General features: G+C 36.7%; 1 protein-coding gene across 3 annotated transcripts in view; it reads left to right on the top strand.

Annotated features, from left to right (window-relative positions):
* LOC114148041 (neuropilin-2-like) overlaps nt 1–16,894 on the top strand; it is a 119,793-nt gene that overhangs the window by 85,851 nt on the left and 17,048 nt on the right. For all 3 annotated transcript variants that reach the window (XM_028022956.1, XM_028022957.1, XM_028022958.1), the window contains exons 12-16: nt 5,206–5,274; nt 6,702–6,866; nt 12,143–12,411; nt 12,548–12,644; nt 13,952–13,984. In XM_028022956.1, coding sequence (XP_027878757.1) covers nt 5,206–5,274; nt 6,702–6,866; nt 12,143–12,411; nt 12,548–12,644; nt 13,952–13,984 — 633 coding nt within the window. The remainder of the gene's footprint in view (nt 1–5,205; nt 5,275–6,701; nt 6,867–12,142; nt 12,412–12,547; nt 12,645–13,951; nt 13,985–16,894) is intronic.

Genomic DNA, 16,894 nt, shown 5'->3' on the forward strand with positions numbered 1-16,894 from the left:
CTCATTTTACTGTACTGATGGCAAGCTGCAGCTGACAAAGTGCCAAATTGGATGTGGATGCAGAACTAACATAACTATATCATCAGCATAAAAATGCACATTTTTAATGGTGATATCACTGTCCACATTATTAATGTGGAGAATTATAGGGAGTGATCCTATGAGCAGCCCATGAGGGACACCATTAGCTTCAGCAATGGAAGTTCAAGTGAAACCATCTGCAAGCCTGCCTGCACTGATGTCAAGCCAACCTACATTATGATCAGAGAGGCCAATTCTGGTCAGTCTGTGAATCAAATACCTCTCCAAAATATTGCTTTTTTTATGACATTACTTTTAAGACTGCTATTATTATGATTGTTTTATGGGGATTTTTTCTGAAACTAAGTCATTTGTCTAACATTGCATTTACAATTTGAACCAGAACCTAAATGACCTTACATGTTGTAAGTTTACTACACAGTCTAAGATGTTTCAGGGTTTCAGAAACGTACTCTTTTATCAAAATATGTTTCGGGTAGACCTTAGAGAAACTCTGTTACTTTAAATAATTATTAGTGTGGTGAAAAAAACATTGTTTTCTTCACCATATCCTGACGCCACTCTTACCTCACTTTTTTTCACACTTAAGCTCATTTCCTTTGTAGCTAAGATTATTTTCTTAGCCATTCTCTGCCAGAAGCCTCGTTTTTATCAACTCTCATCTCCTGACACTTAAGGCTACAATTACAATCACAGACTTTGTGAGCTAATGAGCAATTCACTGCTGGTAGTTTCCTGACATAAACAGCGTCCTCACTTTTAGCATCTCTGCTGTCAAGATCACGGCTTTTTGCCTTTAGCCACACTTAAAGCTTCATTATTGCTGCCTTTTTGAACCACTGTCACATGGTTATTATTAGGTTAGATACAGAAATTGTTCTTGCAACTAAACACAGCATACTGTGGTCCAGTGCAGCTTTGGTTTATCAATGTCTTTTTGTTCTACAATAAGGTACTTTGGCAATTAGCCTTTTAAAAAAAGTTCCCCGTGAAGAACTCATTTTCTCATCCACCAAAGCAGGAGTCATGATTATGCCTGGCACTTTAAGTTTCATATGAATCAAACCTGCAGATCTGCTTTTAGGAGCAGTTGTCTGATTTGCCATTCAGACTATCACCATGATTTTCATCCAGAATAACACTCAGGTTTTCCACCATCACCTCACATTTAATGTAATACTTTAACACTTAAATGCTCTGCTCCCAGTAGTGCCATAACTATAAATGTTCTCACTATTTTCCAAGTTTCCTGTCTCTAAAAAGCTAATGTCCTGCCTTTGTGTGCTTCCAAATGTGGCACAAAGTTTAACTTTACACAAGTTTTTCAAAGTTTGTAAAACTATATTTTTAGCACAGCTACTGCACTCTTCCTAAGATATTAACTGTTTACTAGTTTGCGCTTCCCCATTTTTGCCATGATTTTTTTAACAGGCCACCGTAAAGAGGGGACAGATCTTTCACCATTTCTCTTTGGACAATTTCGAAATCTTAATTGTGAATGCTCTCTCAACATGTCTCCTCTTCAGCTGATCCCACAAGATTTTTTATAGAATTTATGTCTGCGGAAAAACATACCTTGGAAGACATATTATTTTGTGTATAGGGACCCATTTCTCTTCATTTGTCTGAATGTTTCTGATTAATATCTGGTTGTAAGATGCAGTGATCAGTTTCAGTTTTCAGAAAGAATCGGAGTATGCAAGATTTTTAAAACCAGTGCATAATGCCATGCAACCAGAAACCGAAACAGGCCTACAGCATCACAGTTTCTTCGCCACACTAAACAATGGAGCTTTGTTTAACTTCAAACCCACCTGCAATATTTGTTGCCAAAAAACTCAATCTCATTTAACCAAAGCACACAATTCCAATAAAATACAGAAAATTATTTTTGTTGCATCCTTCCAAAAATAACTGGTTGGCATGTCTTATCTGCAGTAAACTTAGAAGTTGTTATTTTTTTGCTCATTGGGTACAAAATAAATTAGATTTTTTATTACGCTATAGATCCAGTTGTTTAAAACAACTTCAGAAGTTGGTTAAAAAAAAAAGTTGTGTAAAAGTTGTTACTCTAACTATAAAACAGGTAAATTTAGGTCAACCTGTGTTTTCCTGTTATTTCCTGATTAATGAAGACAAACACACATTTCACACACATGACCTTTACATGAATAGCATGTTCTTTTGCCATTGCCAAGCTTGGTTTACGGCTCATTCTGAAAGGAGCTCAAAGTCGGCAGAACTGATCGGACTAAAATCTGATTATCTAAGAATGATTTTGTACAAAAAATTTAATAAACTTGTTGTTTATTACATAGACTAATCCCAACCTCAAGCATAATATGTCACCTTTACGGTAAAAACAACAAATTAAATTCTTTGGTGTTTGAGTCTTAATGTGGCCTAATATGGTGAGACAACTACTGTATGGCATGGTAAGCTGTCCACTGCTTCTAATGAACACAATTATCAGTGAAGTGATTTAGATCTGCAGCAACCAATAATGTAATAATGGCTGCGAATGCGTTTGGTAAATATTACTATGTTGAAAGTAATTGAGTAGCAAGAACGTTCTCCGTCTTCCCCACAAACACACAGTCACTCGGTGCTCCACCAGCCGTTATTTAGGCTGACACAGGTAGATTTACACCCAGAGCTCTTTCCATAATTGAACAGATTTTTCTGTTTCCGTTTCACCCTGCTCAGTCAGCAGCTTTACAATGAGCCAATGTGCCTGTGACACTTTCTGCTTCTTAGGGTTTAGTGTGTGTGTTTGTTTTCCATACACAAATGAGTCAAACACTAAAGGTACATTGCCGTAGCTGATCACACTGACCCATTTAAACATTTCTTCTTTTTTCTCATGCATCAATAAATAATTCCTGGTAGTAGTTTCAGGAAAAAATTAAGACAACAAAGATTTTATTTCATATAATAGGCTGGCTAATAATGCTAAAAAATATTGAAGTCACTTCTTAAAATGACTTGGTTGACCTTTACAGTAATCACAGAGAGGATGCTGATGGATAGAAAGAAGGCGAGTGGATATATGATGGAGCCAATGAGCAATAGAGGATTTAAAAGGGGCGGATAGCAGACAGAGTTCAAAACTGGATTTGACAGGTGAAAGAAAGATGGAAGCGGATAGAGGAGCCTTCCGGAAGCTGTGTGTGGACACTAATTAGGAAAGTGGTTCCATGAGGTGAAATGGGTCACATATCCTTTTCTTAAGCCTTCCTGTCTCCTATTGGGGGAGGGGCTAATTACAGCAAGTAAAGGGCACATGATTAAAACAGCTTCATGTCAGCAGATAAGACCCAGTCTTTAAATATACATGTTTTATCTGTGCAGCATTGTTCTTATTTATTTTGCCTTACAATAGTATTTGTCTCTCAAACATTTTAGCTAATGTTTTTTATTGGGAATTGTCAGTCCAACAATTGTCAGTGTGTGCAACTGTGAGGCAGATAGAAAATTATGTGTGTTTTTCAAATGTTTTAGTAAATTAAAATATAAAAAGTCTGACATACATTTTTTATTTAGTCCCATTTATGCTAATAACCCAAAATACCACAAGTTGCTTTCAGAAATCCAGTAGTCTTAGCCAGTTTCCTGCATGTTTTGATCGTTTACCTGCACAAACAGCGCTCAACTACTTCCTCACTTCCTCATTGAATTGTGATGCAAACTCATAAAGGTCCCTTCATTTGCTTTAGGTTTGCTAAGCAAGAGGAATATCCAGAACATGAAGGATACCAGAGTTGGCCTAATAATCCAACACAAAGTAGTAGACAATTGATAAGCTTAAGGAAAATGATGGACGTCTTTTTAAAAATATGGAAACTGTCCTGCACATTTGTTTATATCAATTTTACTTAGATACTCTTAAAAAAAAAGTCCACATCATGTAAAAATCCAAATAAAATACATAAAAATATCTGGTTCATAACATGACAAAATATAGAAAAGCTCAAATGGTATAAATATATCTTGCAAGGTAATGTACTTTAGACATTTTTTAGGAGTAGAATGTACAGTATTTTATCAAGTTTTAAGCACACAAAAAGAGAATTCAAAACTCGCATAATTTGCACCATTACTGAACAAGGGGTAAATCAACAGCAGCCATAGATTTACCAAGGAAGCGGTCAAAATCTTTGGGGGGGGAGAGTTAAAGAAATTGAGGCTTGCCATGCAAAGCACAGTTGTTTCCAGAAGGGAACAAGAGCTCGTGGAAAGAAGAGAAATGAGAAACACAAGAGTAAGAGATTTGTGGGTATATGAAAGCAAAGCAGGCAGTGGAAATCAAAATATAACTCAAAGAGAGGTGGCAGGAGGAGAGTGAGAGAAGGAGTTATGAAGAAGAAAATTGCAGCTGTAGTAAAACAGAAACAACACTTAGATAGGATTTCACTTCTATAGTTTGATGGCAGAGAGGCAAAAAGCCTTCATTCAGCGTGTGTATGTGCATGTATGTGTGGCAAAATCTTTGTTTGTATGAGCAGAAGCAACAATTTTTCAGGGGGGTTAGCGATGTTTATTTTGTAGAGAAAGATTAGGTGAGCAGAAAGTTTGAGGAGTCGAAGGGAGGGATGAAACAATGTAAAAGGCATGAGCAGATTCAAAAACTAATTTGGTGAGAAGCTTCTGGTGTTTTCACTACAAAAGCCAGATTTCTTCTGTTCCATTACGTCAATAAAAAGACACTGACTTCTTGCTCTGTGGTGTGAGTTCATGTGTGTGGGGGGGGGAGATGCCTGAGCATTCAAGGACGTATTAAGACTCATAGGTAACAGTAAAAAAGGGTTTATTAGATCCAGAGGTTTGGAGGGTTTTAAAATGGTTAATTATTAAGAAGAAATCAAACCAGCCTGGCTTTATGTGTGAAACTAACGACTCCTTAAACCCTACTAGTCGTGCCACTGTTGGTGGCAACAATTGCCATCGGCCTGGTTGGTTTGGAGAGTTATTTTCCTATAATAAATGAGATATCATTACCATATGTTTGATCTGAAACACGCAAGTCTGAGAAAAACAAAAGTAGAAGACAATTGTCAGCATTGTAAGTTAAAACATCAGCTCATAGAGTGATGGTGTTATAGTTTTGAAATCTTTCCTTCATGCTTTTGTGTCTATATTAATAAATCTATCATTTCCTGACAGAAATCACCACTGTTACGGTGAGCACCACCACAACCAGACTGGAGGAGACGACTCCTACAATGAGATCAGGTAAGTTCACCATGTTCCTCATAAGCATCACCGCATGGACAAATTCAGATTTCTTACACATTCATTTAGTTCTAACTGTGTCACATCCACACCCATAAAAACACACACTTACTCTCTTAAGGTCACAGCCATGATGTCACTGTGCACCACAGAGCCTCTGGGCTTTGAAGTCTGTTACATTCAGAGTCCCACAGGAAGCTCTGTTTGAGGGGAAATAAGCTCCCACAACCAGACTCACACCGGTGTATCATTTCACAGCTATAGGTCAACTGACTATCAGTCAGTAGCCTCCATGGAGTTTATCTACAGCAGTTGTCGTTTAGTTGGAATAATTTATCATCTCAATTTCTTTCTTTCAATCTTTTTTATACTTTTTTTGCCACTCACCCTTTACTTTATTGCCTTCTTTCATTTTATGAGTGTTAGGTTAGTAGTCCCTGACTGAATTATGTTCTCTTGCATTTACATTTTTACTCTCTTCTGTCCTTTATCCTTCCTTTTGTATTTGTGAAGATCTTTTTTAAATGGCAATACAAATAGACAATGAATCTCTCAGCTTAATCAAAACAGAAGAAAAGGCAAAGTTTCATTTTAAACTCTCCCAAAAGAAATCCAATAGTACTGAATAAAAGAGACTATGTTGCATTTAATTTGTAACACACAGCCATGCAAAAAATAAAAAAACGAATACATTCTGAAAGTGTAAAGATATGTATTTTATTTACATAGGAAAAGATTGGATAGACAAACAGATGGATCATTTTTCTTTTTGTGTTGTTTCTTTTATCAAATAGATAACCATCCTTTTTAATCTTGCTACCTATAGCTAAGAATAAATAATTACACCAAGAAAATAACATTTTCATGGGTAATTTTTACTTTCTTTCCTTTTTTCTTTGCTTTTTTTCTTTAAAAAAAAGAAAATTGTTATAATTTTTGTGTTTCTTTTTGCGTCTCTTCCAGTGTTTCTTTTCTTTATGCACTACTAAAAATACAAAGTCTTACCAAGTATTTTTGGTCTTGTTCCTAGTGCATATATCTTAGTTTTGACTTATTTCAAGTATACTAAATTAGTATACTTTAGGATACTGAAGTATATACTTTAGTATACTTTGAAGGATTTATAATTTAAGATTATAAATCCTTCAAATTGATAAAAAGTGTAGTAGTTCCACTGACAGATTATTTCACTTAAAACAAGTGAAATAGTTTTCATATGTTATAAGTGAAATTATGTGTGAGTGGAACGAGGGATTGCTGACTTAAAACAAGCATATATATCTTTATGCAAAGTTATTTAGAAGTTTTGTCTTATTTCAAGTGTACCAAGACATTTGCATTAGAAATAACAAAAATGCTTGGTGACGTTTGGTGACTTTGCACTGTGCGTATTTATTCATGATTCGTCTTTCCTTTTCAACTCACAGCCACGACACCATCCCTGTCGGCCGTGTGTGACTTTGAGAAGAGTTTGTGCGGCTGGTCGGCTGATCCGCACTCAGGTGTGAGCTGGACCCTGCACGGAGCCAGCGGCGGCTTAAATGGACATAACACTCACGGGACATGGCAGGACCTGTCGCTGGGATCAGACAGTAAGAACAGCGACACCTCTGAAGAATATCAACATGAAAAGCAAAGCGCAGCAATCATTCACCGAGATGATAGCAAAACAGGAATAATTTAGAGCAGGTTTAGATTTGTGAAACTGACTTTTACTTATGATTATTTATAATTTAGAACATCCCTGCTGTGGCTAAGGCATGAGGTTTAAATGAAGCTTCTTTTTCATCACTGCTGCTTTTGGCTTTGAATATGAGCACACAACTTCGTCAATCAATCTCTGTGAATACTTGTGACAGCTAATAAGTCAAAAAACATAGTAGACTCGCTTTGAGGGATTAAAACGAGAGAAATTAGTAGGGGTTAAGCCTATCTGCTGACTTCCAGTTTAAAGTACAATAAAGAAAACTAAATGCCTTAAATAAGTGAAAGTAAAGCTCTTACAAAGACAACAAATTCTTAGGTTTTTCATCTCTTAATTTTAGTATCTCAAAACAAATTGTTTTAAAGCATCAGAAAAAGCTTTTGTATTTGTACATTTGGGATGCAGGCGCCTGTATAGGAGCAATAGGTGTTAATAAATTATCCATGTATAGCTAAGGCTCGTGTTTTGGAGATCTGGGTGGGAAATCTGAACAAGAATGACATCTGAGGAGAAATTTTCTTGGAAACCAACTTAAACCAGCCAAAATAAATTTTGTATGGCTGCCTTCACATGTAAAACACACACAGTGGCTCAGGAATACCCTGTTTTTTACATTTCTGACTTTTTCTGTCACACGCAAAGTGATATCTCTATTTATGGCTCTGCTTTGTCCATGTTTAAATGCATAGACTTGACTTAAACATGTTACCAGCAGTGAATGCCATTCTTTCTTTTGTTTTGTGTCTACTTCCAACCAGATCTGACTCAGATTGACTGTGTTGCCGTAAGCATATTGGGAACAATCTGCAGCCCTGTTGTTTACCCTAATCACAGTGTTTCTACTGGAAAAGATGACTGGCAAAATTGTATTGGAATACAACAGCGACTCATTTCATGTTTGCAGAGGGGGGTTCAACAAAAAAAGATAATTACTACAAGAGGAAATCTAACTTTTCATGTAACTTATACATGAAAGGCAACATGTAGACTTTGCAATTTTTGGATCCTATGCAGGTTTAAAACTTAAAAATTAATAGTAACTCAGACATACTGAAATATTCAAGAATATATTTAACTCTTTAAGCTGTTTGCAGGCAGCTTCAAGAAACGTCTTATTTTTCAGGCAATTTCTAAACAAGTCTTAAACCTTTCTTAGAACAAAGCTTTTTTGAGCTAATTAACATCAAAGTGTATGTCTGGTGGATAAAAATCACACATCCCAATGCTGTGAGGAACCACTGGAAGCAACCATGATGCAAGGCTTTCTCTCTTGATTTCCTGAAAGTGCCTTAAAGTTTGGAGAAAAATGCGAGCTTAGAGTTTCCTCTCCTATAACCTAGTTTAGTGAGTTGTCTGTATTGTTATTTTCCCCTCTTTTTGTCAAAATATAACACACACAACTGTTTTATTTTCCCTTTTAGTTTTGTTCTTTGCACAGATTTTATCTCTTTGTGTATTGAGTCTTTTATGCACCTTCTGGTCACTTTATTAGGCACACTTGTTCAATTGCTGGTTAGCAAAGATAGCCTTTCAGGTGTTTGCAGCAGAAACTTGTTGCATTTTGTTATCTGGAAACCGTAAAGGAGACATTTTGAAGTTGGAACTGAGCGCAATAATGGAATAATGCACAGCTCCGATAAAGTAAATGTGGCTTCACAGACATGACGATGACTTCGCTGTACTTCAATGGTTTCCACAGTCAAATAATGTTAGTCAAATCTCAGTCTCTTTTGTTTGTTGTAAAGTGAGAGACCAGCATCAAAATCTGCCACAAGTGCACGATTCTGTGATGTCAATATCGACCAAAATATCGGCGTGTTTAAAGCACCTTCAAATACCAATGCCACGAAGAACTAAAGAAGCTCTGGAGGAAATGAGTGCAGTCAAATACTGATAAAGCTTTGCTAATAAAGTGGCTGGTACGGGTATATCTTTGTTCCTTACACTCATCTGTGTTTGCTGCCCTTTTTCTCCCCCTGTTAGCTATCATATATTTTTCTTTCCTCTAATGTTCTTACAAAACTGTCTCTGTTCTCAGTCCTTGTTTCATTTTTCTTTGTTCCCCTTACGGCACCATGCCTCCTTCAATCCATCCCTTTGTTATAAGCTCTTCACCTCCATTTCAACTCACATTGCTTTGTATAATTTTAGCATTTTCTCTCCATTTTCCACCTCCAGCCCTCTTTCTCCATCAGTCAGATTGCCTTCTTCTCTCCTCGCTGACCTCTCTTCCATTTCCCTTAGTGGTGCTTTCCTTTTCTCCACATCTGTGCATCTTTAATAAGAGCAGGCGGATAACTAAGACTGTTTTATCAATCACACTTACACGTTATCATAAAGCTTACACATCTATAAGGTGCATGCACATTGCCCAGGGCAGTTAGATGAGTTTGATAGCTTTGACAGAAGAGTTACTGTTACTCTTCAGCTCTATGCACTGCAAAAACACAAAATATTGGCAAGTGTTTTTGTCTTCTTTCTAGTGCAAATATCTTAGTACATTTGAAATAAGACAAAACTAACTTGCAAGTAATTTTTCAACAAGAAATAGGAGCTTATTCAAGTTAATAATCCCTTAATATTGATGAAAAACTAGTTATAGTGAAATAATCTGCCAATAGAATAAGACGTTTTTAAAACAAGGTCTTATATCTTTCTACAAAGTTATTTGTAAGTTTTGTTTTATTTCAAGTCCACAAAGATATTTGCTCTAGAAACTAGACCAAAAATACTTGGTAGGATTTTGGGTTTTTGCAGTGCTCAATGGTCCACACACCTCTCCACACCATAACTTTAACCTGACTAAACACTCAAAGTTTGTGGGTTCACTTCCTTCCCACACATATATGACCTTGCTGCGTAGCAAGGTTTTAATTGTATCTGTTGAAACCATCAAGTTCACGGTTGACTGGACAGCTCCTTCATAAAAAAGCTGAACCGTGACACAAGGCAAAGCTCGAACGCCTGTCTCTCTGGGCTGCGCTTTGTGTGTCTGTGTGTGTGTGTGCTTCCCAGTACGTTTATGTGATGATGTGAAATTGACTTAGCAGCGCCCCTGTCTCCTTGTTTGACAGCAACATGACATTAAGTCTTGTTCTACAGCAACATTAGCGTGGCACCCCGTCTGCAAGCTGTCTGCGTATGCAAATCTGATCGGCAGCCCCTGCCATTAAGAGTCCTTTTTTGGGGATTTAAAAGAGAAAAGCCAACCAGAACAGAGCTCATAAGTTATTTTATTTCTTTTGTGAAATGTGCTGAAATCTCTCACGTTGGGGTATACACATTGAAAAAAATGCTCCCTTTTTTGTGGAGGTATGTTGAAGTTGCCCGTTCAAAAAACATAATCTGAATGACCCAAGACTCTAACACTGCAGTCAAGGCAATTTCAACTTCCAACATGTTTGCAACTTTTAGATGCGTCCCTGATCAACACATCTGAATCAAATGGCTGAAATACCTCCTCTGCTAATGACGTGATTATTTGACTTATAACACTTTCAACCCTAAAATGCTTTAAAAAGAAAGATTACAAGAAGTATACACCAACATTCTTTCATTAAAGACAAGGTGGAGAATTTTCCATCAATGTGCCAAGAAGTAAAATGTTAGTCTATGATCTTGTCTTATTGAAGACTCAGCCTTGTGCAGAAATGTATGCACATGTTATATCAGCAATAAATGCTTTTAGCATAGAGCTCAGAACAAGTCAGTGATTGATGGACAAACCTCGAAACACACAAACAAAGATGTAAACATAAACAAGAAGACTGAAAGTGGGACCAATGTTCATGTACAAAGATAGCATCGAGAGATGCAGGATTTTTTTCCTCTTTCCCTCAGAGCCAGTTCTACATCTCTGTTTCTCCCATGGAGAGTTTTTAATTAATTCCTTCCCTTTGTACGTCAGCCAAGATCAAACGTGGAACGACAGAAAAACACTGCAACTTTTCCCTAAGTGTACTTAATGAGCAATGGTAATTTAGGTCCCCCTTTTCTCAATGCCTCCAAGTAAAGAGCTGAGCTACCTCAAATCTAATGCATTATTTATTGAGCACAGAGTGGTGCAAAAGCTGCTCAACATTTCTTGTTATTCTGAGAGATGGATAGATGGACAGATGGATAAAAAAAGAGTAAAACTGTCTCAAGACAGAATGACTGTTATAAAGCATTGTGCTTGTGATTAGGCTTCATTTAAAGGAGACCTATGATGTTTTTAAACATCCATTAGAGTCTCAAATACATTTCAAAAACGTCCTGATTGTTGAGACATGCTGTGTCGTTACCCAGCAACCCAATCCACAACCAGCCTGTCACCTAACAACTTAATCAGAGGTCCAGCATGTTTGGTCAGCTGGTTATGCGCTGTACAACGGCTGCTGTAAAAGACAAGTGCTTCACTCTAGACTTAATATTCATAAATCACTTGGTGTATTCTTGTTGGCTGTGCAGGAGGCTCCACTTCTGCTTTTCAAAGATGTACAGTTGTATAATTGTGCATCTGTTTGCAGGCATTTTCACATGCAAGTGTAAATGTTTTGGGGCGTGGCCAGCAGCTTATTTGGATTTAAAGTGAAAAGAAGCCCTAAAACATCTCATTCTGAAAGGAGCTCAAAGTAGGCAGAACTGAGCAGACTAAAATCTCATTAGCTAAGAATGAGTTTGTGCACAAAATGTAATGATCATGTTTTATATTTCACCTGTCCTAACCTGTTCAAAGAAGCATAAAATTACCCAGTGGTGGTAATTACTTGAACTATATGCTGTAACTTGCTACAAGACTGCAGGATGTCACATATAGTAAAATATTGTCAAAACATTTGTTTTAATGAATATTGTACTGCTGTGTTTGTATCAAAGCGATAAAAAATCTCAATTACACCAATACAATTAGTAACACTGCATTTTCTGGTACTTTTAGTACATTTAAAAAGTAGAGCTCATTAAAATAAAACATTTTTCAATATTAAAAACTATAATTTTGTTGAAGTTACAATTTAACTAAAACTCTCTGTCGAAGAAGGCAATAAAATGCCTTATGGTCATTGACGAGTCAAACAAGGGCTTAACCTCATATTTACTTTTATTTATTTTACTAAAATTGAACTAATCTACAAGATTAAAATTAAAATCACTGTGTATAACCATCTATTTCTCTCCTTCCAGATTTTTCAGGGAACTACCTCCACCTGGATGCAGGCAGCCACACCCAGCGCAAGAAGGCCAGACTGCTGAGCCCCGAAGTAGGGCCAGAACGAGGTCCTCTCTGCCTTCTCTTCTACTACCAGCTCCAGGGGGAGGCGCAGGGGTCTCTACGGGTCCTCCTGAGGGACAGCGACCAGGAGGAGACCCTCCTATGGACGCTAAAAGGCGAGCATGGGCCGCACTGGAAAGAGGGCCGGACCATCCTTCCCCAAAGCCCCAGAGAGTATCAGGTAGGCGGATGCTAACAATTTTCCAGTCATTATAAGCTTTGGATTTAAAAAATTGATAGGATGACTCTTTGTATTATGTGTTTCTTGAAAATAATAAACAAGTTCCTCCTGATAAGACCATTTTTTTCTGGCGCAGGTGGTGTTTGAGGGGTTTTTTGATCACCCAACTAGAGGCCACATCAGGATAGACAACATCCACATGAGCAACAGCATCGAACTAGAGCAATGTGCACGTAAGTCACAAATCTGTCCCATATGGTGGTATTTGTTTGTTCTGTGTTTACCTGGAATCTGGATGAAAAAGGGTAAATGTTAATAAAACTGATCTAATTTGCACTTGCATGTGTCAAAATGAAAAAAATGCATATAAATAAGAAATGAACGTAGCAGCAAACGACCTTTAGGCATGGATTTTAATCAATTTTTTATTATATCTCCCTCTATCTTTTCCTGTGCCATCCCATCCTGCTGCGTCTTCCTTCCTTCCTTCTCACCCTCATTGTCTACATTTGTATCCACCCCTAACATCTGAAGTAATCTTCCCCAACTTGTCAGACATCATGCAGCAAAACTAAGTTTGTGCTTACAGTTTGTGTATTCTAGAAATAATGCAAAATTGCATGCATACAGACAGAAGCCAAACACCAATTTTCTACTTTTTTAATCAAATCTCATCTCACCCTTTGCCCGTATGATCTTTATTTTTTCCGATTCCTTTCAATTTTCTCATTTTCATAACCTCAAGGAAATAATAAACAGCACTAAATTTCAGGCCATGTTCCCATGAACCTTTGACCATCCTTACTTCCCAGTCTTCCTCTTCCTTTCTATTCACACTGTCCCATAACCTTTTTACCCAATCTTCATCCATTTCCTCTCTTCTACTTGTCAGCATGCTTGCTGACACTAAAACTGTGTTTAGGAAACAGTAAGAAATGAGGTCATGAGATAGAAGGAACTAGGAAGAGCGAGTTTGGTGAGAAAATAGAAAAAGTAGCTGCATTTTCTCAACTTTTTACGAGAAAAACTCCTTGCAAAACGGGCATATTCAGACTATTGTAGATAGAATATAAATCTCAGAAATTTTCCAGAAAAAAACTTAAAAAAAAATTTTTTTCTCAAATATTTCAATATTTCTGAAATTAATCTAAAAATATTTGAAGTATTTTCTAGCAAATTATTGACTTTTAAAACTTAGAAAATTATTTTTTTTTTCTAGAAAAAGATTTCTGAGATTATTCTAAAAATTTCTGAATTTTTCTGGCAGAAATGTACGGTGCCCCTTTTTCAATCTACAATGACCCTCATACACTGTCGTACCTTTTCTTCTACAGTTCCTATTTTAACAAAAAGTTTAAATTTAATTTGGAGTAAAATAGCCCTAAATTATGAGCTATATATTCACATATTTGAAATCCATGTTGTAAAGGAAAGTTTTAGATAAATATTCTACACAAATGGATATAAATGACATTTGTTATTTAGTTTTTATTAACATTTCTAGTAACATTTCTTCTGTTTCCTTCTTTCTCTTTTGCAGAGCCTCTCCATGCTTTAAGTCCAGCCATTCCCAGTAAGTTCTGCTTCTTGTGCATTTGTACATCCTTCTGCCAATCTGTCTGTGCTTCCTGCTTGATGCTAATCTCAGCCTGTAGCATTGCACTGGCCCAGAGCAACATTTTTAAACCATGGGGAATCTCACTGAACAAGTCTCAACAGCTCGACTCAATTCCCAAGAGTTTGTAAGGATTTTTATTTCTTAAGATGGTGTGAATTGAGTACTAATGTGTAGTTGCCTGCAGAAGACAGCAGTCAGCACTTTTTTGGTAGTTTAATGAGGGATTTCTTAAGGAATGAGCTGCTCAGAATGGAGCTTGGAGAAAAGAAAAACAAACATTACTTTGGTCATTAACTTTCTGCCAAGTACCTTTTTGGTGCTGTGCTCATCTGTTTAAGTAACTTACTGCCATACACTATCCAATGCGTTAAAACAAAGTACATTTTTGTATTTATTTTCTGTGATTAAAAAGGTAAGTTGCACAAATATGAAGTAAGAATGTCTGTTATGTAAGTCCAGTGGACTTATCTAAGTCTAGCTTGGAAAGCCACAGGTCCCTAATAAATCCTGACTTGAAAATCCAATAGCGCTGTGGCTTCCACATGATAAAAGCAATAACATACTGTTGAGGTTGGACAGAATCATTTTGTTGCGCTTGTACTGCAGTAGTAACTAGTTGAACATAAAATCAAATCAGATTTTCTGACTTTCAAATAGAATATGGTTAAGCTATGGGTAACGTCAAGTACTGAATACCAAGTACATAGCATTTGACTTATATAATGCAAATTTACTGAGGATAAACATTTTAATGCTGTTTTGTTGGACTTAGTTGCTGCCAGAACTGAATCATGCAGGAGTAGTAATTTCCCAATGTGAGTCAACTCTGTGCTAGCAACTTAAATTAGCTGCCAACACATGCAATCAGCGCAGGTTATGGACCACAACCACCAGCGACTAGCTGAAACACCCTCTAAAAATGCTCATAACTCCAAAAATCTGGTCTTGGTTGGGGATGTGGGAGGTACAGCCAGTCAATGCTAAAGACAATGAATTGTCCTCCTGGATTGGCTGATTTGCAAATGCCAGCCAATAGCATGTCTAGTTATTTTAGCTTCCCAAGCTGTATTTTCCGTCCTAGGTGAAAAAAATCTGCAAATATAGTATAACTTAGAGTTATGATCCACAGACAAATCCACAAATATATTATGGTGGACTGTTTTTGAGCATTTGTAATAAAGAAATAAAAAACTTAGCCTTAGTTCAACTGTTATTTGCACCTTTTTGTCCTTATGTTGAACTCAAGTAAGATATTTAAGCCCAAATATGGCTAAATGCAGCCCCATATTGAGTAGTCACGAAATCTGCTTATTTCTCCAAACTAAGACTGAACAGACTATGACAAAAACTGCTTATGTGGATTTTTTTCCAACCAAATCTAAGAAAAAAGCTATTTTGTGCTGTAATTGTTGCAATATATATAGCATAATTAATATAATAAACCCTTTTAAAAGGAGTTGGAGGTGTTTGACAGCTGGAATTTAATATATTGATACGATCATCATAAAGAAAGAATGATGAAGGTTGATTGAATGGATCTTTTGCATGAGGCCCTGCATGTTGGGGGGGGATGCTCTTGGTGATGCACAGTTTTTATTATGACAACAGAATAACATAAAGGTGTGTTTGCGGCCTAGTTCAATATACCAGCATTCTGTGCTGCAAAGTGGATTTCCTCAAAGAAACGCATTAACTTTCAAGACCTCACATTCTAAATTACTTTTGAATGAAGATTTAAGCTTGTGAGGTCAATGGGATTAAGAGAAATGACTTTATTTACACCCAAATATCTTCATAAAGCTTATTTTATGGTCACAGAGGAAGTAAGATTTTTTTTTCACACCATCAGCTTCACTTCTACTTTTTCACTCTCTGTCTTATCACTCATTTTATATTAATTCCCTCATCTTTTTTCTTTCTATGCTCTCTAATTTCTCTCTCCTAACGGTCTTGCTTTGTTACTGGTTCTAAAAAAGTCCCTGATCTCACCTGCATAAAATGCAGAGCTGTTCACCATCCAACTTCTCTTTTTCTTCTTTTCTTTCCTTGTTTTTTTCTCTTTGAGTGTTTCTCCTTCATCCTCAAATAGCCCAGCCTGAGAGGAGATAAAAGGCTTAGGCAGATTATGCTCCCGGATTTCTTGTTTTCAAAGTCTGGGTTTGGGACGTGATCCACTGGCTTTGCGTGTTCGATTGTTTAGAGAGCTGACCGTGATGTTAAAACATATCCGAACCCTCTGAGAAGAATGTCAGAACTGGCGCTTAGTTGTACATTTTGTATATTCAAGGGTAAAATACACATTCAAAGTCAGAGTATTTGGCCTGTGTAAGCAGAACTGACTCGCGTTTCCTACATCCAGATACAATCCCAAAAATAGTAAAAAAGAAAAGACAGCTCAAGTGAGCTGAGTCATAGCACAAGTATTTCACCTAATCCTCACTGAAGTTTTTACACAGTTAAGTCCTGGACAGTGATCATATGACTTCTGTTTTAATGGCAGTGCAGGTTCTACGTTGTGGTTTTTATGGGACTAAATGCCAGAAACAAGGATTAAAAGTCTCCCTTGAGATGCTTGTTAAAATATGACCCATCCATTATTGTAAATCTTTACAATGTGTCAGTTTTTTTCCATTGATACTCATTACTGTGTCGGTATTAGTGGGAAGTGAGGCTTAAATTATTTCTGTCACATTTACAGTCAACTCCATCAAGACATTATGCTTTGTAAATTAAAGGTGGTTTCTGCTGTTAACTATATTACAACTATTTTCTGTTTTAGAAATGGGATCTGAAGCACATTTTTTTTAATTAAAAATACTAATAAAGCATCGTCAATAGGCATGTTCCCATCAGGATTTTTCAAAT

Source organism: Xiphophorus couchianus, chromosome 7, assembly GCF_001444195.1.
Source record: "Xiphophorus couchianus chromosome 7, X_couchianus-1.0, whole genome shotgun sequence".
In the NCBI taxonomy this organism is placed as follows: Eukaryota; Metazoa; Chordata; class Actinopteri; order Cyprinodontiformes; family Poeciliidae; genus Xiphophorus; species Xiphophorus couchianus.